This window comes from Fistularia commersonii, chromosome 33 (assembly GCF_037954325.1).
Source record: "Fistularia commersonii isolate RoL2024-O1a breed Wild chromosome 33, RoL_Fcom_v1.0, whole genome shotgun sequence".
In the NCBI taxonomy this organism is placed as follows: domain Eukaryota; kingdom Metazoa; phylum Chordata; class Actinopteri; order Syngnathiformes; family Fistulariidae; genus Fistularia; species Fistularia commersonii.
The window spans coordinates 7,129,791-7,154,340 of record NC_141316.1 but is presented as its reverse complement, the minus strand read 5'-3'; the positions used below and the strand labels follow the sequence as shown (position 1 = coordinate 7,154,340).

The 24,550-nt window shown below is 44.0% G+C and overlaps 2 protein-coding genes across 3 annotated transcripts; one reads left to right on the top strand and one right to left on the bottom strand.

The window, feature by feature from the left end:
• Nucleotides 1-1,482: 1,482 nt before the first annotated feature.
• On the top strand, nucleotides 1,483-4,765 carry foxl3 (forkhead box L3). The gene is made up of 3 exons (XM_086140815.1): nucleotides 1,483-1,818; nucleotides 2,280-2,448; nucleotides 3,774-4,765. The coding sequence occupies exons 1-3, from the start codon at nucleotides 1,493-1,495 to the stop codon at nucleotides 4,263-4,265; spliced, it is 987 nt and encodes a 328-aa protein (XP_085996941.1). The 5' UTR covers nucleotides 1,483-1,492; the 3' UTR covers nucleotides 4,266-4,765.
• A 4,437-nt stretch (nucleotides 4,766-9,202) lies between these two features.
• tom1l2b (target of myb1 like 2 membrane trafficking protein b) lies at nucleotides 9,203-23,974 on the bottom strand. 2 transcript variants are annotated; one of them, XM_086140300.1, is made up of 15 exons: nucleotides 23,901-23,974; nucleotides 23,400-23,484; nucleotides 22,169-22,247; nucleotides 21,793-21,942; nucleotides 20,593-20,727; nucleotides 20,358-20,504; nucleotides 19,423-19,539; nucleotides 19,121-19,254; nucleotides 18,943-18,994; nucleotides 16,662-16,830; nucleotides 16,272-16,398; nucleotides 16,113-16,188; nucleotides 13,933-13,992; nucleotides 13,099-13,135; nucleotides 9,203-12,195 (listed from the first exon to the last, which is right to left on the bottom strand). In XM_086140300.1, the coding sequence occupies exons 1-15, from the start codon at nucleotides 23,950-23,952 to the stop codon at nucleotides 12,047-12,049; spliced, it is 1,569 nt and encodes a 522-aa protein (XP_085996426.1). In that variant the 5' UTR covers nucleotides 23,953-23,974; the 3' UTR covers nucleotides 9,203-12,046. The 2 variants fall into 2 exon arrangements, with proteins under 2 accessions (XP_085996426.1, XP_085996427.1); XM_086140301.1 differs by lacking the exon at nucleotides 13,933-13,992.
• Between the last annotated feature and the right edge of the window lie 576 nt (nucleotides 23,975-24,550).

The window sequence follows — 24,550 nt, the reverse complement described above, 5'->3', positions numbered from 1 at the left end:
GACCTCAAGTGCAGCGGGAGCAGCACACAAAATGTTGTTCTGACTAAAAATCTGAACAAAATTCTGAAATTAACATTAATTTCTCTGTATCTTTATCCTCCAAGATGTATCTATTTTAAGTAAAAAGCCTACTGATCCTCAAACAAATGCAAAAATTAACCTTTTTCTCATATAAAAACAGTTGAAAATGAAATGAAAATGTGCTGAATGCTAAAGGTTCAAGACTCGAGGCGTTTATCGTCACGTGCGCGTTGTCGAAACGGTGAAATTCCTCCTTTGCCGTGCATTTGGATATGTATCGATAAGAAATAATGAGAGTAAACATTATTATAAATATGAAAGATGTTGGCAGTGAAATAAGACAATCTAATGCAGCTTGGTGTGCAACTCACAAAGTGCAGGTAAGCCTAAAAATGCATTGGTAAACATTCAAAATTTAGATATAAACATGGAAAGCCCAGAGTGGTGACCGGTCCGAGAATGAAAGGGAGACTATCTCAATGAGGAAAAGGTCACCGTACATAGAAGTGAAAAAAAATCTGAACTTCTGTCAAGTTAACTACTAAACAAGTTCTAAAAAAAACAAAGCGCAAAGGATAACTCCTTTCTGGAAAATTCAACCGACCTGACCGGCATGAAGCGGACGAAGGAAAACACGCACACCTGATTTGGGAAAGGTGATCAAGACCGAGGGGTGGACGACTGGATGAAATACTGAATAAAGTGAATTTATATTTTTGTATCATTTATCAAGGATCGATATCATATCGTCACAATCCTGCCACAGACCGGACAGACCGATGAGTTTGTCTCCCTTGTCGTCAGTATGACAACGAGAGGACCGATCGCAGACGTCTTTCCGGAAAAGATCTGAAACCAGGGTTTGTCATCTGTGGACAGCTCAACCGAAGCCAGACCAAGATAACGGGCCAGAGAGGGGATGAAAACACACATCTGAGAGGAAAAAAAAAACAAAACAAAACGTATCCTGCTCCGCCTTCTTGACTCACAAACACCACATCCTATTTCTGGCACGTCGTCATCCAGTATGTTTTGGTAGAAACCATAAACACCTTAAGCAACTCACAGATATAGTGAATAGTGAATTTCACGGGAGAAATTCTCCTGAATGTAAAACATGTTCATTTATTTCATGAAATAATTCATGAAAATGCTGTATACAGTGCAATGCAAACCAAAATAACGCCCAATATGTGCACTGTGTATATGTTTTGGCCAATAAAGTTGGAACATGAATCCTTTATTTACTCGAAGCGACGATCGGCATCACTTGAAATCCTCGAAATAGCGATTCATTTGAATGACGGCACGAAGAAACGGTAAGAATGTGAGAACGACAAGGAGCGTCCAATGAGAACGCCGTGGACTTATTACCGCGTCCGTGGGGTTGGGTGCGGGAAAAAAAAAAAGCGGGCATCGCTGGAAATAAAGATAAATGAGAAAAGGGTGTAAAGAGATGCGGCTCAGAAGCATGGAGGGAGTCACAAAAGCGCAGGGTCGGGAGCGGCTTTCCAAAAGAGAGGAGAGGTGGACTCGGGACCTGCAGCCATTCCTGGAGAGCATCAGGGCTGAGGAGGGGAGCGGGGGGCTGCAGGCAGGCAGCCGTCACCAGCAGCTCAGAGGGAGTCAGCTGGTCGAGCAGAGCAGCAGGCTGGAGTCTCAGGAGCCGCAAGCGGGTCAAAGAGCAGAGATGTTCGATAACTCTCACTACCCCTTCAATTGCTTCAACTACGATGGCGACGGATATCCCTCCTGCAGCGCCGACGACGACAAAAAGATGTGCAGACCCGCGTACAGGTAAACTCCTCTTCTGTTTCTTCGCAACTCTCCGCCCGGGTCTTCGGCGTCGCCAAACGCGCTTCCGAGACGAAGCGATTATTTATTTAGACGTTTTGGATTTGATTCATTTGACGTGGGGAGACCGGAACTTTCACATTCAAAATTCATTTTGATACACGACGGAGCTGTTTTTAAATATGGCATCCAAGGGGACAGTGTGGATTATTTCCTCCGAAAGTTCTCTACTTTGAGTCATTTTAACATCGTTCTGGAGTGGTGTTTGATGAATTCTGTGATTTTGGGATGACTTCACACACACACTTCTAGCTGTTGATGTGTTTAAATCGTTTTACCGTCATAAAACAAAGCATTATGTGTGCTTTCAGAAAATTGGAGCCCAATTTATGATAGCCTTAATGCAAGAGTTTGAGGATTCAAGTGTGTGTGTGTGTGTGTGTGTGTGTGTGTGTGTGTGTCAGCTACATTGCTCTGATCGCCATGGCCATCCAGCAGAGCCCCGAGCAGAGGGTAACTCTGTCGGGCATCTACGAATTCATCATGAAGAGATTCCCGTACTATCGCTCCAACCAGAGAGCCTGGCAGAACTCCATCCGACACAACCTCTCCCTTAACAGCTGCTTCATCAAGGTGCATGCACACACACACACACACACACAAACACACACACACACACACACACACACACACATGAAAGCTTGAAGACCACCTCCAGAGTGTATGCACATTTTTCCAATGTTTGTAAAAGAGGTTTTACCCTGATATGTGTGTATATCTATTCATATTTATATATGTATATATATTAACAATACAGTTTTTTTACATTTAATTTTATTTATTTTTGCAAATTTTCTGGTTATTCTATTGCTGCATCCTTTTTTTTTCTAATTTATGATCATTTCTCTTTTTTTTTTTCCTGACTTTATTGAAGGTTTCTTTTGTTTTTACAGGTCCCATTTGCAAATTGCCGGGTCGTTTCCGACCCCAGTTTGACCTTTTAATTTTTCGCTATTTAAAAAAGGAAATGGCATCTGTGGACCGGCAGGTTATGCATTTCTCCATTTCTCACTCATGACCTCTGCTAAAGTTTGAGGAAAACAGCAAAGTAATATCTCCGTTTTAACCATTTCATCCTCATTAGCTGATCATCTAAAGCCATACATATATTACATATATATATATATATATATATATATATATATATATAATATATATGGCTAATATGTATATATGTGTGTATATACATATATATACATATATATACACACACACACACATATACATATATATACATACACATATATATACATATATATGTATATATGTATGTATATATATATGCATATATGTATGTATATATATATATGTATATGCATATGTATATATATATATGTATATGCATATATGTATAAAACAATAATAATGATACATTTGAGGCACCTTACTTGAAATTCAAGGACACCATACAGACATAAATATATAAACAAAATACAGATTTAAAAGAAACAATGAAAACAAAAATGATAGAAAATGTGAAATGTGATTAAACAAACAAACATATATCTACACACTCACACACATATATGTATAAATATATGAATACACATGCGCACGTATATATGTGTGTATGTATATATTGTATTATATATGATATATATGTGATAGCTGCCGTTATTATAAGACCATTTGTGTGCGTCCTTCCCACATGTCCTCGCCCCGCTGTCTCCATCACTCTCTTACTTTTTATTTCTCAGTCCTTCTCTCTCTTTCTAACCCAACTGGTCGAGACAGAAGGTCTCCTGCGTTGCGCCTCTCTGTTTGCCGTTGTGGAATGTCGGGTTTCCGGAGTCATATAAATAAAATCTGACTCGCGAGAGATACCCGAGTTTACCTTTCCCGACGACGTCCATATTTATTTTGGAAGCCCTGTGTTTCTAAGAGCCGTTGTGTCGCAGGTTCCCAGGACAGAGGGTAACGAGAAGGGCAAAGGAAACTACTGGACTTTCGCTACCGGCTGTGAATCCATGCTCGACCTGTTTGAAAACGGCAACTTCCGCCGCCGTAGGCGCAGGAGGAACATAAAAATCGGCCTCCGGGATTCGTCAGAAACTCCTTTCCATCACGTGGAGAGCAACGGCGCTCAGCACGCACCCACCTCCGCCTCCGCCGCCGCCGCCGCCCGTCAACCCGAAGCCGACTCCGCCCGCTGCCCTTCGAACCCTGAGAGGGCGAGGCCCGGCCCCCGGCCCGCGCACCTCCTCTCCAACCCCGTTCAGGGGAAACCGGAATCGGAGATCAAGTTCAGCATTGACTACATTCTATCCACGCCGGATCCCCCTCTGCACGGGCTCAGATGCCCCCAAGGCCCCGTGCACATAGGGGCCCCCGGACCTCCCGTTCAGGTTCTGGAACCCCAACACCTGAACCTGCATTTCTGGACTCTGTGAGAAGGAAGTGGTTTCAAACTGTGGACACCAGAAGACACATACGAGGGAGGATCCTGGAGATGGACGGGTTACGGTAATGTACGATGGATTCGATTGGCTTGCGTGCGTGAGGGCGAAACAAAACGTGGAAGATACAACGTTCATATCGTGGTGATCCCGTATGTGCAGTGTCTGTGCATCATAGACCAGGTTAGCCGTGTTCTCTTGTGTGTGTGTGTGTGTGTGTCTGTGTGAGACAAAACAGGAGCCGCGATGCGTCGAAATCCACACACACACATCCGAGGCTTTTCTGAAAACAAGCAAACTCATGTTATAATAATCCCATCATTTTCTGGAAATCTGCAGAAATGAATCACACACAATTAAACATATAGCGCTGCCGATTAATATAGGCGTTATTTAAGGTATGGAATGTTCAATAAATCCACCTATGAATCATGTATGAGCCAGTCAGTCCGATACATCTGTGAGAATATGGATGGGAATAAAAATGAAAATGCTCAGTGTCTGTTACTCCTGCTGCGAGGGAGCCCGAGGAATCGGAGGACATGTCCGCGAAAATCCGAACCAAGAAAGAATGTGATGTATGAGATTTATTTAGGAAGGACAAATTCTTCAATAATTTGCTTTTTGCTTTTTTTTTTGCCTTTCGCAGCCCATCCTTTCGTCTTCTTTCCGTGCACAGACAAGGGCCCCCAACCTGCAGAGCATTAGCTCGTAGCCTGCTAGCCTCTCGGCCCCATCTTCCCCGAGGAGCTCAGCTTTGCCGCTGTCATTAGCGGCGCCCGTTTTTCGGTCGTAACGGCGCTTTAAAAGGCCCGCCGTGAGTCCCTCCGCTCGCCGAACACATTCCCCGCTGACCTTTCGAGATCTTGATTGACTGACACTTAAATCCTAACCCGGCTGCTCCTTATTGTAGCGGCTTATTTTTTAACACACACTTAAAGACTCCTAATGAAAAAAAAAAAAAAAAAATCATATTTATTTCCTCTACAAGGGAGATCAATCACGGCTTGCTCCCGCGCCGTTGAAGGGACATTTTTCAATTTAACCTTTATATTTTGTCGTGACTACATCGCGGGCGGGTTTCAACACACTTAACATGAGTGGCATTTAATATAGCGCAACACTTGCAAGGTGAGGCCGAGATGTGACCCTATTTAAATACAGAGGAAGGGTGGGCTCCCCCCTCACAAACACACACACACACCAACAACAAACCCTGATGCAATTATAATTAAACGCACCTTATGCCTTTTTTGCAACCCCCCTCCTCCTCATCGATCTGCAGGTTTTTAACATTCATACGTGAGCTGCCCCCCAGCAAACATATGCAGCCGCGCAAACGTTTATGGATCAGCAAGTTTCCATTAACAAAGTTGTTGATGTTGACTAGCAGGCCGCCGCCGCCCCGCCGCCGCGGATATATTTGGATAAATTAACTTAGCATAAAGTGCTCCGAGGCTACAGGGGTCTTTTGAGGCGGCTAAAAAGAAAAGCCGCGCGTCAGTCAGGCCCGAAAAGTCAGTGCACATATCACGTTGTCGGTGTCGCTACCGGCGCGGCGAACGGCTCCCGTCAAACCTCACCGTTTTGGTTCCCTCCGTCCCATCGCGTGCACGATAACGTTCTCCCATTTTTTTCCCAGGGTTTGGGTTTGGGGGGCTTCTTCCTGTCAGAGTTATACTTTATACATAAATACTTTATATATACTTTATAATATATGTAACTAAATTACATAAATAAAGTAATTTACAAAGAAGGTACAGGAAATGGTTAACGGTAAATAAAATGGCTCGTTTGGACCGGAAGTGCTGGTGCGAGGATTATCAGGATAAAGAGAAATACTTGATGCGTGTTGTTGAGTTGAGATTTCTCCCTCCGGGTCATGAATATCACCTCGCTGTGTTTTTCCGGATGCGGCTCAGCAAAGACCAAAATCATTATGAGCTCCCAGCTAATGAAGATCAGTGAAACACCCCGGGGTCTGTGACATACACACATCCCTGGCCTTTGCCATTTAGCGGGCGCGTTCCTGACCGCCAGCGCCTCGGCCTCCTTCTCGTCCGGCTCCGAGCGCGCGATCGTAATGAGAAATCAACGTCGCACGTCAATCAACGGCGGCGGGGCGACGTGTTTACATTTGGCTTCGGCTCGGGAGTGGCGACGAGGACGGGAAACGCGGCGGACCCTCTGACTGGAGGGCGTCTGGCGGGGGAGCAGGGGGGGGTAAAATGGAAAGCAGGCGGTTTAATAAATGAAAGGGCTTGACATTCAAATGTATAATATCTGTTTGAATTTGTCAGTTCTCATTGGGTAAACACGCCATTTACACGAGAGGGGGTTCGGCACGCTCACGCGTCCAACACCCCGCCGCGACTCCTTCGGTCCTTTCCTGAAGAAACAAAAAAAACAGGACAAAACTAAAAAAAAAAACTCCATTTGGATTTGGGAAATACTTTATATTAAGCCAGACTTGAGCAACATCCAAAAACAGATCTCAGGTTTTAATGGCTTTCGCCTCACAGGAACCTGGTTCAATTCCAACACGGGGCCTTTCTGTGTGGACTCTTTTTCTCCCCGGGTTTCCTCCGGATTCCCCGTTTGCCCCAAACCGTCCAAAAACATGCAGGAGGTTCAGCGGAGACCAGAAATTACCCAGATGTGTTAATTGTTATATCCACCTATGTGACGTGTGATTGACAGGCGCCCGGTCGGGGGTGAACCCCGTCTTTCTCCAAGTGATGGCTGGGATAGACAAGCTCCAGTGCCTCCAGAGTGAAGGATAAACGGGATAGATAATGAATGAATGACTGAATGAATGAATGAATGAATGAATGAATGAAGGAAGGAGAAAAAAAATCAGAATTGCTGAAATATTATGCACTCCTCAGTGGGCCATGCCAACCAACCAGAAAAGACTTTATTTGTCCCTGAGGGGCAATTGGTGGGCACATGGGGTAGCAGCATCAAATTGTGAACATAAAATAAGATAAAAAATAAATACAAATTAATAAAAAATAAATAAATAAAATTGAATTAAAAAAATATATAAATATTTTTATTTAATTTTTTAATATCTATGTATATGTATAAATAAATGACTGTCCAGAATTGCAAATTGCAAGTGCAAATTGTAAATAAGTAGCTCGCTCTGCATTTATATAATAAATATATCATGAGTGGCATTACACTTGGCGGGGGGTGGGGGTGGGGGGGTTGGTAAGGTGATGAGGGGTTTGCAGGGTTGCTGAGAGTTGAAGAGTTGGACGGCTCTTGGGACAAAGGTTGCCCTTCTCTTCTGAGTTTTGCAGGCAGGGCAGCAAAGTCTGCAACCTGAGGGGAGCCACTCAAAGGCCGGGCGTAACCCGGATGAAAACTCATAGAGGAAATCTTGTTAGAGGAGAAGAAAGAAAGGAGAGAAATGGAAGATAATAATAATAAATGCATCCCCAAAGGTGATTTTAGGCTTCAGTGTAAACATACACTTACGTTCATGTTATGATGTCAAATAAAACACCAGGGCTGATTTTGGAATTTAATACAAGAATACCTGCAAGCATAACCTCACACCCGAGCCTGTGGCATATTGATCCGCAGCTCCTTGCATTTGAACGCCGCGCAGCAACCGGAAGCACCTTTTCCGGGTAAAGTGTGGGGAAGAAGCACGGCCGCCGTTCGAACGTCCAGCCACGTGGATGAAGAGCAGGCAATGCTGCTCCCTTCTGTCCGCCGAGGAGAAGCGTCCTCCCGTGGCGGCGCTGGGACCCAGCTCTGCGTTGCAGGGCAGGAGCATTGCATCGTGTCAGCGTCACATGCAATGCAACTACAATGCACCGCAGCTCCGGCCAGGAAGGCACATTTTCACAGTACACGTCCCTGAAATATATCAAAATAAGGATAAACATGTTTGCTTTTTTGAAATCGGAGAAGGAGCAGACATTCGGTTGCTCAGGGGGTGACGGCCTTTAGGGTTCAAGGCACGTCGGCCCCGCAGGGAGCGCTAACTCCGCGCACGTGCGGAGGCATCACCCCCAAAGTTGATTCTCTGTTTAAAAAAAAAAACAACAAAAATAAAAACTTCCAAGCAGTTCAAAACAAACACATACCATCAGACACGCTCAGTGTGTCTTTAAAAGTCAAATTGTGAAATTAATTTCTGCACACCGGTTGTCATAGCAGCCACAAACAACACATGGTCCCTCTCTCGGTTTGATCCCCTTTGTTTTCAGTTCAATCTCTCATTTGATATAAAGCCGGAGTTTGCCCTCGCCGGTCGGATTTCTAACGCAAAACCATCCATTTACCTTCCCGAGAAACAATCCGCCCTCCGCTCCGCTGTGGATATGCACTTTTAACATGCCGGGGAGCGGTTGCAAAAAAAAAAATCTGGGGATCCTGCGCGGTGGCGTGTATCCCTCCGCTGGCCGACACACCCCTCATTCTCTTTGACCGGGAAAAAAAAAAAGGGTCCCTCCAGTGACGGAGGGAGAATGCGAGGGGGCCATGTTGCTGGATGGGGCGATTCGGGACGACCAATAGGGAAGCCCCTGTCGTGGGGCCCGCGGGTCTCCGGAGAGAGGCGGCGTAGGGCGGGAGGTGGAGGGGGAAGTTAATGGAGAGGGTTTACTACAGGTCAGCTCGTGCCAACCCAAGAGGAATCAAGGCGAAGGATTGCAGGAGCGGTGGGCGGCGCCGCACATAAAGCCAAAAACGCAGAGGGTTGCATACTGCTAATGTTTTATTAGAGGTCATGCAGAAGTCAAAGTACACAAAGAGGGGAGGAGAGGAGCAGTCACACAGCACAGCATCTCTCTTCTCGGGATCCAGTGACGTGCAGAGGAACAGGGTTGTTCCTCCGCCAAACGGGTTCTGAGGCGGCGACGCTCGGTCACACATCCTCAGCTCACGAGGAAATAAACTCAAAAGGCGGATCGGGGAGAGGAGCAACGTGGGTTTTTTGTTTTTTTTTTAAATCAACTCGGGTTACAGCACGGCAGACACACACACACACACACACACACACACACACACAGGTTTCACACTTAAAAACAAGAAAAACAAAGAGAAAGGATCCTTTCCTTTCAAATGTGCAACGTCAACGCTTCGTCGTAAGTCGGTTAATTAAACCTGTCTTTACCATCTGGTGTCGGACAGCGTTTCCAGGAAAAATATGCGCCCGCCGTGAGATGAATGGACTAGAGCCCGACAGATACAGCATTCAGCCAACGTTCAAGACTCAGAGGAGCTTATCTGGTCTACAATATTCTTATATCCAGGTAGACAACCGTCGTCGGCCGGCGGAGAAGGCCGTGACGCCGAACCATCCAACGGCACATCGGGAGTTGGATGGCGCCATGGGGGAGTTTTGCTCCGTTGAGAACCAAACATCTTCCAGATGTCAACGCCGCGATATCTCGGCCGCTTTTCTTCACCTTTTGAAAATTGACATTTCTTTGATTTTTAAAGCCCGGTTAACGGATTCGGTGTCGGCGTTACACGGAGTGCAACATCTCTGAGGTTGACTCAAATATTATTTAAATAAGCGGACGGCACGAGACGCTGCGCACTTTGCATATCGGTCGGGCTCTAGGGAGAATTGCCATTCTCTTTGCCACTACTAATCATTGCTGTTGTTCACAATCAATGATAATTTGCCCTTATGAACTGTGGCCATATGTTTTACTACATGGACACGGTCAACCAACACAATAGACACACACACACACGCACGCGCACGCACACACACCATAAGATACATTAGCCAGCAGCAAAGTAAAACAATGAATACCTAAACAACAACAAAAAAAAATAATGTCTCTACATAGTTTTCTTTTTATACAATAAAATGATTTTAAAATACTCCTCTGAAAAACAAACAGCGCTGAATAAATTATTTCTACAGTTATGCTGAAATATTTCCAAACATTTGTCATTTATTACACCTGGCTAAGTGTCCAAATTGATATACAGCATGAGTCCGAAACGTAATGTGGTTGTCGGAAAAAAAAAAAAAAAAAAAAGTGCGCTTGTTCGAAGCTTGTCGCGATCATGTTGGGTTTCGAAAAGAAACGTCTCATGGCGAAACTCATTTCAGAAAAACAAATGTCGGGCCAAAAGGTCAGGCCTTTTTAAGATGTCGGCGATGGAGAAATTCAAAAACAAAACAAAAAAAAAAGAAAGAGACAGCAAGACAGGGCGCGGGAATGGAGTGCAAACGTTGGATGTCGTGATATCGAAGTCTGGGACTTCCAACCGGAGTCGACTTCCGTCGTCTTCCTTCCTCTCGCACCCAAAAGGAAGGGAATCATTTGGTCCTTTAAACTCAACTCCAGAGGAGCAAACACACATAAATGCCAGCTGTCAGTGAACGCAGCACGCAGGATTCCCACTCCCTTTTTGTGAGCCTCAGTTTCAGGTAATTTTCCTTTCATCATGTGCTTTCTTGTCAATTCCATAAATAATTTATTCTTAGCTTTCCTCTCATGTCAAAACCAATTTCGAAGCTCATCTTAACCACGGTTCCCTTTTCGGTCATTTCTTACTTGTTTTCCAGTAAGACTTAACTCCTTTTTTGGGGAAGTCTCCCTTCTTTATTTTGGAAAACAGCAAAATAAAAAAATCTTCAGGACAACGGCATATATTCCAGGACATTTGTGGCATTTTTACCGATTCCCGGTGACTGAGGATTTTTTTATTTTTAACATGTGGGAACCCTGGCATGCGTGTCCAACTGACAAAACTCATTGAGTCGTACAGGGACGTTCTCTGACGATTTCAAAATAAAGACTGAAGCGGCTTTTCACCTGACTAAACCAACCCAGCAAAAACTTGCCCTGACCAACTTTTAAGGAGACGGCAGTTTGGACAGAAATCTACGACACGTAGAGGCGGATTTAGCTGAAGGTCAATAAACACACGTTAGAACTCTGCACAGTTACACCAGTCACAAAACTAAAGTCCCTTCTTTTGCTCAAAATTATTTTCTAGTAAATCACATATACTAATCCCTTTTCTTGAGAGAGACGGAGGCCACGATTAGGAACATCCCTGGTGATAAAGCAGCATTTAACATGGACCCGTTCCAAAAACCCTTTTTTTTTTTCCAGAAAAAATCAACATTAAATCTCTTTCATACATATGTAGCTTAAATATACACACAAAGCCACGTTTGTCATTTACAGATTTACAATTCAACGCAGACTGACTTGCCAAGAGACTAAAACAAAACAAACACCCAAAAAAAAACAAAAAACAAAACAATAATAATATTCTGGTAGGTATGATAAGTGCGCCTGCTTGTACTTTATGTGATAGTAGTGTGCTTGTTTGTTAATAAAAAACGAAATAACCGTCGTGCTTCGAGACTCCTCCTCCGTTCTGGGACGCCTCTTTCAAAGAAATGCTAAGACGGGTGAAGCTGCAACACGTAGCTCTGCAGTCCGAAGAGGGGCGAGTTTCTTGGAACACAGCGAAGGACCGGGGCTGCCTCAGTGTCTCCCGCGCTGGTCGCTTGGATGATATCCATCGTCTGGCGGCGTATCAAAATAAATCTGTGAGCTTTTCCCTTTCGTCTGCTGACGGATGAACGGATGGAAGGTTCCCTTTTTTTTTTTTTTGCGGCGGGGGGGGGCGTCATGTGGAAGTTGCTGATGTGAGTGAACGGAGCTGCGATGTGTTTTAGTGTCTGGTCAGTCTGTTCCTGGATGATGATGCTGCTCAGCCGGTCGGCGATCGAGGGGCGGAGGGAGGCGGGAGGAGGCGGGAGGCGGCCGGAAGGTCTACATGGCGAACAAAGCATCCTCCGGTCTTTCCGGTTTCTTGCGACTGGGGGTGCCCTGCGCCGCGCCCGGGTCGCCACTAGGGGGAGACGGTAGGCTGGGGGCCAGCTCTGCCGCTTTGGCTCTCTCCTCCAGGAACTTGTCGAACTCTGCGGCGATGAAGGAAAGGAAAGAAAAAAAAGACGGCCGCGAATGTGAATGGACTGGAGAAACGTGTTCCCGCGTCCATCCGGGGAGCCGACCGTTACTTGATTAATGAATCGCTGCACCACATGACAAGACGATGAGAAGACGACAACATTAGATGACAGATTTTTGTTGTTTTTTTGGAATCACCTCGAATACAAAAATTACCACATGCTTTGAATTGGATTTTTGGATTTTTTTCTGGGCTACGAAGCTTCATGCCGCCTCATTTAGCCTCATTGAATTGGACCAATGAAATTCTGAGTCTGTTCAATTTAATGGGTTTTAAGGCGCAGGAGGAAAGACGAAGATAGCGATCAGCTGGAGTCGGACAAAGCGGGGATAGAAAATGGATGGACTTTTCCTTGTGTTATTTATTATTAAACGTTTTCATCGGCCGTGTTACAGCCACTGTTCAGAAAAAAGCATTTCCATTACGGATTTGTGGATTTTACCGCTATGTATTTAATTAAAAGTAAAAAGAAAATGTTTCTGTGTAAATATCTCATGTTACAGCGTCGACACCTACAGCTTATAGAGCGGCCTATATATGTACGCCAAAATTATTTTTAACAGGTGCGGCTTATATTCAGGTGCGCTCAATAGTCCGGAAATTATGATGCTTGTTATATCTCACAGATACAATCTGTGTAATTTAAAGTTCATAAAGGTTGGAATTTCTCTGTATTCATCTTAATTATCATGCGTACAAATTCTGAATGATCAAGGTGTGCTGGCTTTGGAAGTCATTAATATGTTTCTTTCATACTTGCCACATGATATCCAATGTGTGTTAAGGGATCAGCGAGAAGGTGAGAACATAATATGCATCCCTTAGTTGTGATTAGATATTCAGTGGCTCTTACCTTCACTTGTCACGCCTTCCTCACCTTCATCTCCTTTCTGTTGAGGAAGAGAGAGGAGTCACGCAAAACAACTGACACACCGCGAGCCACATGGAAACACACACGCCTCAAACAATCCCTCCACAGCAGACGTGTGCGCACTTGCCTGTTACCAAACACCCCAAATCGAGCAAGGCGCAATTAAACTAAACGCCGACAACCCGCAAATCCACCGATGTGTTTCCCCAAAAAACAAGAACATGCAACAACAACCCAACACAACTTTGCATTTGTAAAAATGAGCGGCAGCGGTCTTTTGATTTTTTGACAATTTGGCTGGGATTGGAAAACGAGATGGTGTGTGAGTGTGACTGCATAATACAGGTTTTGCTTTACCTGTTTCTGATTCTTCTTCTGTATGGCTGTCAAATGTAAGCGTATAAATAAACTAAACAAGAGAAAACAAACCCGAGCGTGGAGAATTAATTCCCCTAATCCGCCTGCTGTCAGAATTGCGCAATGGAACTTTTAGCAGCCGGGTTTGGTACCGGCAGAGTTCTGCCACCAGGGGGAGCTTGACCTACTTTGTGTCTGCAGATGTTCAACATTGAGGACTACCTGTGGCATCGTGCTCATTCTCACAAAATGCAGAGATGTTAATGTCAGTCGGTGCCAAAAACACACAATTAGTGACTGAAAAACACAAAAATGGATGTTATGATGGGTCAAACAAGCGGGGGAAAAAGTTAAATGTTACTTTTTGGCATGAAAGGCCATTTAAAGAGAGGTATGACAGGGAGGAAAAGGTAAAAACAAATGCAGAGATGACAAAAAAAGAAATCATGATGATCTCACCACGTCGGTACTTAGCCACTCCTCAATGTCATCCATGACAGAGGACTGGCCTCCAACACCCTAGGGGGGGGGCAACATGAAGACCGCCACAGGTGGCCGGAGGGGGGAGGGGCGGCAAAGCCACAAAAGAAACCAAAAATCCAGCCCCCAAACACAACAAGAAATAGGAGTTCAGAAATTAAAGGGTTAACTCAAATGCAACTTAAAAAACAACATGTCGCAGGGGTGGGTGGAGAAGGTCGGCTAAAAATGCACGGAGGCGGCGTCACGTGGAGCACAAAGAGGACAGGTGGAGAGCACGGACACAGAAAACGTTCGGCGAAACCGGGTCCGACTTCATCTCGTGCAACCGACGCAGGCTTGTTGACCGTGTTTGGTTGACCGAAAACTCCACGACTTGAAGGGCTGAATGTCACGGGTTCTCATTTTGATCCCCTTCATTTCGGAGTCTAACCTAGCACTTATACGTTCTAATGACAACAAGTGAATTGACAGTGATTTTTTTTTTTTTTTTTAAGTTTTGCGAGCGTCTTTCCAAATATGTGCTCAGCTGTGGATGCTTGGAACACACATATGTGCGTTTTCCCCCTCCCGACCAATTTTCTGGTTGATTTTTTTTTAAGGAAATTGCCACTGATTTTTCGGAAAACTGGCTAAAAATCAGTTTGTCTCCGGTTCATACTCGTAATAATTTCTTGCAGCTTTTTAAATTAACACTAATAATAAATATATTTATTGAGAGCCCTCCATTGAAGTGCTGCACAAGGCTGAAGGGTCACAAGTAGGGTGCAAATGAACAAAGAAGCGCATTCAATGCGTTTACTCTGCCTGTCCTGAAGAGAGGGACTCAAGGGGATTAACCTACTGCATGTTAATTTTAGATTACATTTATGCATTAAAGATGAATTCATGTGTCATACATTTATCTTTAAGCGGAGTGATGTAATAGTTTTTTGATCACTGGATAATCACTGTTTACAGGTATAGTGCAAACAAACACCTTACATTTGAGTCTGACTGTGTATTATTACAATCAAAACTGTTAGAGCAAAGGTGTCAAACTCTGGCCCACAGTGTAATTATATTTGGCCCACGAAGCCATACCAAATGACTATTAAAGCTGGCCCGCCGGTATTATAGCCTGCAGTGCATGTACTGCTGACGCTTCAAATCCCAGAATGCTCTACTGGTGTTTTGGTGCAAAGATCCCAACAGGGCCCATAAACGCCCTCTCTTCGGTTGACAGTATTCATAGCGACCTTATGCTGATACTGGCATCGTTCTACTCCTCCGAAAAAAAGACGAAAAAGCAGAAAACAGGGGCTTTCTGGACAGGTCGGAGGCAAAATATCTGTTTACATATGGAGAAGACAGACCTGTTTGTCTTGTATGTGGAGCCAATGTGGCTATAAACCAAGGACAACATTAGATGACACTATGAATCAGTTTTTAAGCAAAACCTGTTTGGGTCCATATGAAAAGGTTCATTGTTATATCTGGAGGAAGATTTTTTTTCAGTAAATATCAATGTTGGCCCGCAACCTTGTCCCACTTCTCAATTTTGGCCCACTGTGTATTTGAGTTTGACACCCCTGTGTTGGAGGGTACTTTGAGAGAAAGTTTGTCCTCTCTCTACGAGAGGCCATATTTGCACGGACGTTTAGGTCGGGTCTTATTCAGGTCTGTCGTCCTGGGACTAAATAACTAGAGATGCATGTTGATGCCAAGCTGGGGGCTTCCAGTGACCTTCAAGTGACTTTATTTGTGTAGTGTCTAAAAAATAAGCGACAAGGGGCTCATATTCTGTCCTCTTTCGCCTCACAGATCAGTGTGTAAACTATCAAAATTATGGAAACAAGGCCACGTTCAGTAAATACGATAGGATGGAATACTGTGCGTGCAGGTTTTGTTGGTGAATCATAAGGAGAAAAAAAAAAGAAAAAAAGCACAGCATGTGCCAGTTTAGGTGCTTAGAAGCGACGCAAAATCTGGAAAAGTAGCTTTTGCACCTCAAACTGGAGATCAAAAAATGTTAAACTAAAAAAAAATAATAATGTGGTAAGTGCTCTTATGGCGCCCGGCAGCAGAGCACTGGGGGACGCATACACTCCAAATGTCATCTGACTAGATATGTAGATTATATCCTCAACTGGGCAGGAGAGTGTGTGACTGAGACTCACCCCTCCAGCTGCTGGCTGCAGGACTTCCAGAGTGGGAGGCGGGCCGGCAACAGCACGGCTTTCTTCTGATGTAGCGCTGAGACAGAAAGTAAACCTATGTTGTAATAAGGACGGTATTTGCTCTTTTTTTGGGTTCCATTGTCCCCCGTGCAGCCTTACCTCTCGGGCGGCTCGGACAGAGCTCCGGTCCTGGTTTGGGCGAACACGTCAAAATCGTCCTGTGTAGGCGGAGGCTTACAGTTGGACAGGGAGCTCAGAGTGCTGCTCACGCTGTCTGCGCCCACGTCTGGATTGGGAAATACACTGCATTGTCAAGGGGCCAGGAGACACAGCTTGTGGAAGTTCTTTGTGATGATAAAAAAAAAAAAATAAGGGCTCTAAGACAGGGCTTGCAAAACGCTCGCGCCTTAGTGTCCATTTAAGTGTTGACTCCGCCGCTCACTACTGCTTTTCAGGATATTTTTGGCTTCATTTAAATGTCACCTGTGCTTAAGTGTCCAATTATCAGAAGAGGATCGCAGCTTTAGTCGTCTTCGGAGGATGTCTTACCGAGTCCAGCCAGACGGGAGGCCAGCGTGGCCGGGGAAGAGGGCCCTCCCGCGGGCGCCGTGACCGTCGGCGGCAGGCTGGTCGGGGCTGCGTTCGGCATGTTGCTGACGACAGCCGGGGAGGCCGGCCCGAGGTCTATGAGGTTATCTTCTGTGGCCTCGCTCAGGACCTGTTGCAGAGAGGGAGCGAGAAGGTTCGAGGCTGATGAGCGGAGAACAAGGCCTTCTCTGAGAGGCCAGCGTTCAGCAATGTGGAGCTTCCCGGCTATCCACTGAAAAATACTAAAATAAAATTAACACAAGGTGCTCTTTTCTTGGTTAGCCTCGGGACAGCATGAAATCATCCGTGATTGAGGATAACAAAAAAAAAAAAAAAAGATTTTTGGAAAAATCATTTCTTAAGGGGGCTCAGGAAAATGCGGTTAAACCAAATTACACTGCATTTGAATAAAAATGTCTTTCTTTACATTTTTTTTTTTTTTTGGAGGAAACTCAAAACTTTGCTTTGTTAACATATAAACATGGGGCTGACTTTCCTTCAAGGTTCATAAAATCCCCTTAAGAAGAAACATAACAGGAGGAAGCCTGGATTTAGGGCTTATGCGGGAGTAACTATCAAGATCGTGTCGCAAATCCCAAACCCTGACTGTTTGAGACGATGCAAAAAAACAGAACGTGGTTGATAAAAGGGACAGGTCGATTTTCTACCTCCAGGCCGATCGTGTCAGTGCCTACTAGGGGGGCTACATAGTCAATAGCATGCCGTTTTGGGTGAGAGAGGTACTGGAGGAGCCCGAGTTCACATTATCTGCCCCTGTTTTAACAGCTGCTGTGCAGGGAGGGTCAAATACAAACACATTACCAGGTGACACAAGTCAATGAGGGAGGTTGACAATATGTCCATACTTGCCTGTCTCAGCTAGCCACAGAAACAGAGGAACAGAAAGGAACAGAAAACAAGAGACAGTGAATACCATCGACATGCCTGTGTGGGGACACAATGTCATGGCGACTATGGAAGACATGTCATGCCAAATTAATACGAGAACCGAAAAGAAAAGGAAAAAAAAAGCTTTCCACGGGATGCCTTTCCTATGTGCCGTTTGTTGCTATCCCGGCACAATTGCAATTCGGTTTCGGAGCATTTAGTGAGGAAAGGTACCGCCGTGAATGAAAACAACGAGCGGGTTGACGAAATAATACATATGGAGCAAAGGAAGCTTTTAGCAGAAGCAACCGCAGCCATGTGATACACCCACAACCACTGTGGAGCAAGAGGGGCATTTAAGTAAAGCAAAGGCGTAGAGATGACGAGGAGGCACCGAGGTGGCATCTGTTAGATGAATATTAGGAATAAAAATAACTTTGCAAATACAGTCATTCCAAATTGCAAATAACTGTTTTTAGTTCAGTTCTGGCCAATAATGAGGGTTCCCACTTTTTTATTTTATTGAATTTACCTTCCAATTGTGCTGGAATTGTGCTTCTCCTTCTCCTGCTTTGAATATGTTCCCTCTCCGATTTTTAACTAATGTCTCCTTTTTCATAGATAACCTCTTTCAACGTTGTCTCCAAGCAATTTCTTATTTGTTTTCAAAATGGCATCTCTTACTTGAATGTGAACTGACTAAACTTAATTTAAAAAAAAAAAAATAATAAATAACAATGCAGTGCGGTTGCTTGATTTCTTACACCCATGGTCTCGGGGGTTTTAACAAGATTCATTTCAGATCGTTTTTCAAGGGGAACATTTGCCATGTTCCCGTCACTTTAACATGCTTTTTCCATTACTTGAAAAATTAGTCAAGTGTTCCAGGTTTTTCCAAGAAGTGTGGGAACCGTGTTGTGCGAATGCCTTTGAGAGGCCTGCTTCGAATTCCCCGTTGGACTGACAGGAACTACATGCATCAATTGTTGAATACGGTCAAGGTTGCATTGACTTCAGTTGTAATCACAACCTGTGTGTCCCCCTACTGGATAGGACAAGAATGTAACCTTCCCCGGTGTGAGAGCCATGCCACTGCTGGGAAAGCTCTATTCATAGCTACAACAAAAAATAAAATTAGTTTATATTTATCTTGCATTTAATATGGTCTTTTTTTAAATATAATGAAAATCAGTGACTAATCCATTATCTTCAGATTTGGTTTTTGACTATGAATCTGACAGGTGCTCAAATCATTGAGTGACAAACTAGCAGAATGAATGAAGGAGAAAGACAGCAAATGTAAGTTGGTGATCAAAGAATTTCGTGTGTTGTGTTTCACAACCTGACGACTCACCCCGTTGTTGACAGTCTGAGCCGAAGACCTTCCGGACCTGAACCTTTCATACCTGGACCCAAAAGAAAACGAAATGAATGAAACAGGTATATCACGCCGCATCTAAGCACACATGCACTAGCGTGTAGGTTGTACTGCATGTGTGTGTGTGTGTGTGTGTGAGTGAGTATATTTTAACCTTTCGTAGCGCAAGAAAATGTTATTGAGGTCATCGTTTACATGGAGGAGCTCCTCGGTCACGGCCTCGTTGGAAACACAGGAGATGAGCTCCACTATCCTCTGCTGCATGGCTCTGCAAGTTCTGTTCAACTCCTGATAGTGCGCAAGCACGCACACACACACACACACACACACACACGAACGCACACAAAAATGAACTCATCACTCTGTGGCTGCATTGAGTATTTATTAAACATAAAAATAAGCATCTAAAAATGTGAACACTGATGAGTAGACAGAAAAATAAGGTTGAGTCCTTGCCTGCAGTAACTCATAGTCAGAGGCATCCTCCTGTCCTGGGACCATCTCAGTCAACATCTCCGACATGACCTTAGTGTTTCCACGCACTATGTCCAACTCGCTGCGCAGCCGGCAAATCTAGACCATAGACAGAAGCTCGGTCATTCAGTACCAATGGGAGTCGCTCTGGAAGACCCAGCTCGGGTTGGTTCAACTACAGCAGGGATCTTGAACCTTTTTCAGGTTCAAGAGAGATGGAGCGGAGACCGCTTGCTCCATGTGTTTTATATCAAATCGGGCCTAGTGCCATGTATGTAAGCCATCCAACTAATACACAGGCTCATATATTTATGGTTTTATTTGAAACACGTGCGAGGTACAGGGAGTACAGTGACTGCGCCATAGCTATTTATGAACTGATACCGATGCCAATAGCAACACGGTCTATCACTGGCATGACAATCATGCATACAAGCTATTCAAATTTACGTTTTCATTTTAAACATAAATGTGGAAATGAAAATGAGTGATTGCCTATTGGGGCCACAGCTGTGCAGGAATGTAAGTGTTTTTTTGTTTGTTTTTTTTAACACACAATACTGAGCCGTTAGAATAATGGACAGATTCACCGACAAAAAAAAGGCAATGCGTCTCGATTTCATTTCGATTTTCAGAAAAATTGCCCATCACATGACATTTATGCTAGAATGTGGAGTCAAGGTGTGCTTATGTAGACAAATGATTTGCATAAATTGGGGAATAAATGCAAAAAAATGTGATTGGCCTGTTGAAAAGGCAAAGCAGTACGTAAATGCTCTTTGGTCTACATAAGTATTTGCATTTGGCTCATTAACTGTCTGCTATGTATGGGGGATTTATCTGCTAAAAAAAGAACTAAATGCTGCTGCAGAGTGAGCGCACGGTGTTCAGAGTGTAAATAGGAGTAACACCCTTACCTGTTCAGGCGTGGGGTTAATGGATCCAGTGGCTTGAATGTTGGGGACTTGAGCGGGTGTGTAGGTCGGGGGGACAGCGTGTGGCGCAGGCTGGGGGACAGTGCTGTACTTATGTAGGACCGAGTCTCCCTCCGGGGCAGACGCTGACTGCAAACAGAATCAGAAAATAAATTTGTCAAGGTGACAGCGGAACTCTCCTCTTTTGTCCCGATCACGACGCTGGGTTGGCACTTACCCGCTGAGGAGTGTGTATAGGTGACAGGGTCTCTAAGTCTGACATGGGGAACTCTATGCCTTTCCTCTTTAGTTCTTCATAAATTTGGACTACGCCCGTGAGATCTGGACTGCTCCTGAACGCGTCGGCCCACGCCTGCAGGAGACAGGCATTTAGAACGTGAAAAATGTGGCAACGCTGTGCTGGAAGGAGGAACGGATAAAAGGGGGAGCTGACGCAGCAAACAAAGCGAGGCACACATGATTAGTAAAAGAGCCTTGTTCTCTGATGACTTTGGTTTGTCTGCCTTCAATAGTTTCAGTCAAAAAAGCAACAAATACTACTGGCCGGACTTCTGATGGGACTTTGCAAAACATAAGACAGACTTTTACAAACAACCTTTTGAGTTCTTAAATGAGAGGTGTTCTTCTGGGCGACGTCAAACTGACATTAAAAATAAATACCAATTTCAAACCCTAATTTTGGTCATAGCGGGTTTGGGAAGAATATCAAAGCTGATGGTCTAGACAGAGGCTTCTTGGCCTGACAGGAATAAAACTGGGTTAAACATGACAAAAACTCGCTTGTCTGGAAAAAGAAGACCGGGTTCACGGACCGAATTAAATTTCCAAATGTTACAAAACACATCGGACGAGTGAAAGCATGCATTTTCTCCGGCATGAGCCGAAACCAAAGCAAAACACCCTCAACTCCATGTCAAAATAGCCATTTAAGAAATCTCGATAGTCGTTGTTCCTTAAACACATATTTCCCCCTTAAAGCTTCCTGAGCCGGACAATATTTTCGTACAGATGTTTAGCACGAGGTTACATGGTACCATCTCTAGAGTCCAAGCTGCAGTCGCTTGGTTTCTCTCAAAGGGGTAACAAGAGCAGCCCCGGTGAGCCTTACAGGGACACCTGAGACGAGATCGGTGCTGTAACCTGAGCTGCGCAGGCTGAGGTCCTGGGGGAGTGTGCTTCACTGACTGCCTGGGGTTGACAGACCAGAATTCTGCACAAATAAACACCAGCTTAAAAATGTCCCTTTACTTCCCCAGCAATAGCAGTCGAAAAGCGTTCTTCTTCTCTTGAAAAAAATAAAAGACTAGAACACTGGGTGACGGTATTGTTCTGATAACAATTGCAAGGAATACCATCTAAAAAGAACAGGTTTTCTGCAAATACAGACTACATGCATGCAGGTTTACCACTGCCTCACCTGAATCAGGGCCAGAACTTTATCTTGAACAATAGTGGGAGGGTTGTTTTTAGGAGAGATAATTTTAACTAGTACGCCATCAACAAAGTCCCTGCTAGTGACCAGGGCATGAAATCGATGGCCACAGTTCTTCACACAGGTTTCCAGCACCTAATGGTTACAGAGAGGGAGCACATGTTTGAAAAGGTACACACACAAATTATATGACAATATAGGTTGTCACACTATACAATGTAACACAAATATTGAAAGTAAATGAATTTCAGCTTTGTTTTTTTTTCCTTTGACAGCCAAATGAAGAGAAGCAGGCTTCCTAGAGCGTGTTTTTAACTGTGATGTGTAAATATATGTAAACTCTTTGCTCATGTTCACTCACCGTTAAAGCCAGCATCACTTCCCTATAGTTCCTATTGCCATTCAACCTCTTCTTCACTGCTCTAATTGCATCCTTGGGCCTGAACATGACACATTTGAATATATTAAATGTTGGCATAACAGGGTAGAGATGTAAGAAAAAAATAGGATCGGGCAAGCGCGACAGTTCAGGGATGTGTGTTTTTTGCTCCTTACAACAACAAAATGACAAGAAACAATTGCATTAGGTGATTAAGAGAGTGTGTCACCAAACTTGGCCCACTGGCAAAACAAATGACATACTCTCAGTGTTACATGTACTTTAATTGTTATTTTTAAAAGTTATCAGTTTACTGAAACTGTTGATGCAAAATATATACACAATGAACATAAGAGATCTATGTTAGTAACCAACTGAAAATTTGCTATGGCTGCTGGAACACTGACAATCAGTTAATCAGTTATCACTCCCCAAGAATAACACTAGTCTCAAAATCACGCATGGCTCCAGCCCTAAAAACAGACGATTCTCAGGATCTTAATGATGAAGGTCTCTGGACACTAAGGTCTGCATTTTAAAGCAAAAATCCTTCACTGATGTGGGCAATTTTGATGCTTTACCGTAATTATTTCTCCTGATAGTACCAGCAGTCAACAAAAGGTTAGGTTTATTGTTTTTTGAGTGACATTATCAATGCTTAATCCAAGAGAGCATGTGAATGATTACTTAACTTTCCAAATGGTTGCATTGAAGTCTGGCATTGCAGATTTTGGGTACTATGAATTGACTATTAAATAGCTCACTGACCACTGCCAATATCAAGTCAGCCTTAAAGAATGTCAGCATTAAACACCTATGATTCCCATAAATCAAAGTAATGCAGACATCAGTAGACACGGCACAGACTGCTGACAAACTGCAGAGCAGTAGGTTAGACCCACCACAAGCTGTTTATAACCCACTAATCAAACAGACCTGGACTTCACACACACCAGGTTCAACACAAAGTACAAGGTTAATGGAGTACTAAGATAAGAAGTAAGGCCTTGCATAAATCCACTTGACACAGCCAGAGCTGTGCTTCTGTTCTCAGTATGACACGGAAAATAGAAGAGACAGGACTGAAAGACTAAGTGTGCAGCATGCTGCAGTAATGTGGCGTCATGTCAACACACCAAGGAACAAGGACATTATAGTACATGGAAGTGAACGTTGAACCAAAACTCTCATGATATTTCCTCTGCGCACTCACCCGTCCTCTGTTTCATTGATGATATCACATATTTCCATGTTGAGGGTCCAGTCTTCGCTTTGCAGAGAGCCGTCGGTGGCTCTCTCTGCAAACCAAGCGCACAAGGAAGAAGAACATGAAGCGACAATCTGGAGTTAATTGCAAAACGATGACTAATCGCTAGCTAACGTGAACTGTTGGCTAAGTAGGCTAAACGCAGGCGTTCCGCGAACTGCCTGTGTCCCCTACATTCAGTTTTCGGTCGGCTAAACTGTTTAAATTGAAAGACAACAAATAAACGGCTATTTAAATGCAATGTTGGCACAATGACAGCAAACGGAACTTGAACTGTGTGTTAGCTATTTGGCTAACGCTGGCTTTCCAGCTGCAGAGAACTCTTCCAGTGACGCTCGCCTGCTAAAGGAAGCGACTCCTAAAATCGTCTTCAGCATGAACTGAAAACATTTCCGGACACCGAAAATTATCTGAACACATTGTCATTTCTGATGTGTCGTTACATACCAATGCAATGCCCTACTGGGGTGCTGTAAGGATTCCCTAAAAGGAACTCCATCTTGCGCGACAACAAACAAGTCAGCCCATGGAATACGAACCGATGATGCTGCGAGGAAACGTCCAGCAAGTCCCGCCCCTGGCGCCATGTCATTGGCCAAGATATTCTGACCTTTACGCTGATTGGTTCACCATAAACGCCCTTCATGGGAGGGACAATTGTAAATAAAAGGTTCCAAAGGTTGCAAAAAAACTAAATTATATTTTATGACAGGATTAATATAAATTGAGAATTAATGGATACCTCATGCGCATATCGTAAAAAATATATCCCAACTCAATTTTGGGGCTTTTCATTTCAATTAATTTTGCAGAACTTGTTCTAGTGTTGTGTTGGAAAAATATGTTTCAAATTATATGATTTTGGTGAAAACGCAAATAATACAAATTTCCCAAATTAAATGGCAACTAAATGAGAATGCATGTCAATGCTTTTTCTTCTTTTCCTTAGCTATTCCCTTCAGGGGTAGCTACAGACAATCAACCTCCTCCATCAAACACTTTTGTTTCCTCCTCTCTCACCAACTAACTTCATGTCCTGCATGTCTATGCTAAACATTTAACATTTCCAATAAGTTTTAGTTGTCAAAAACCACACA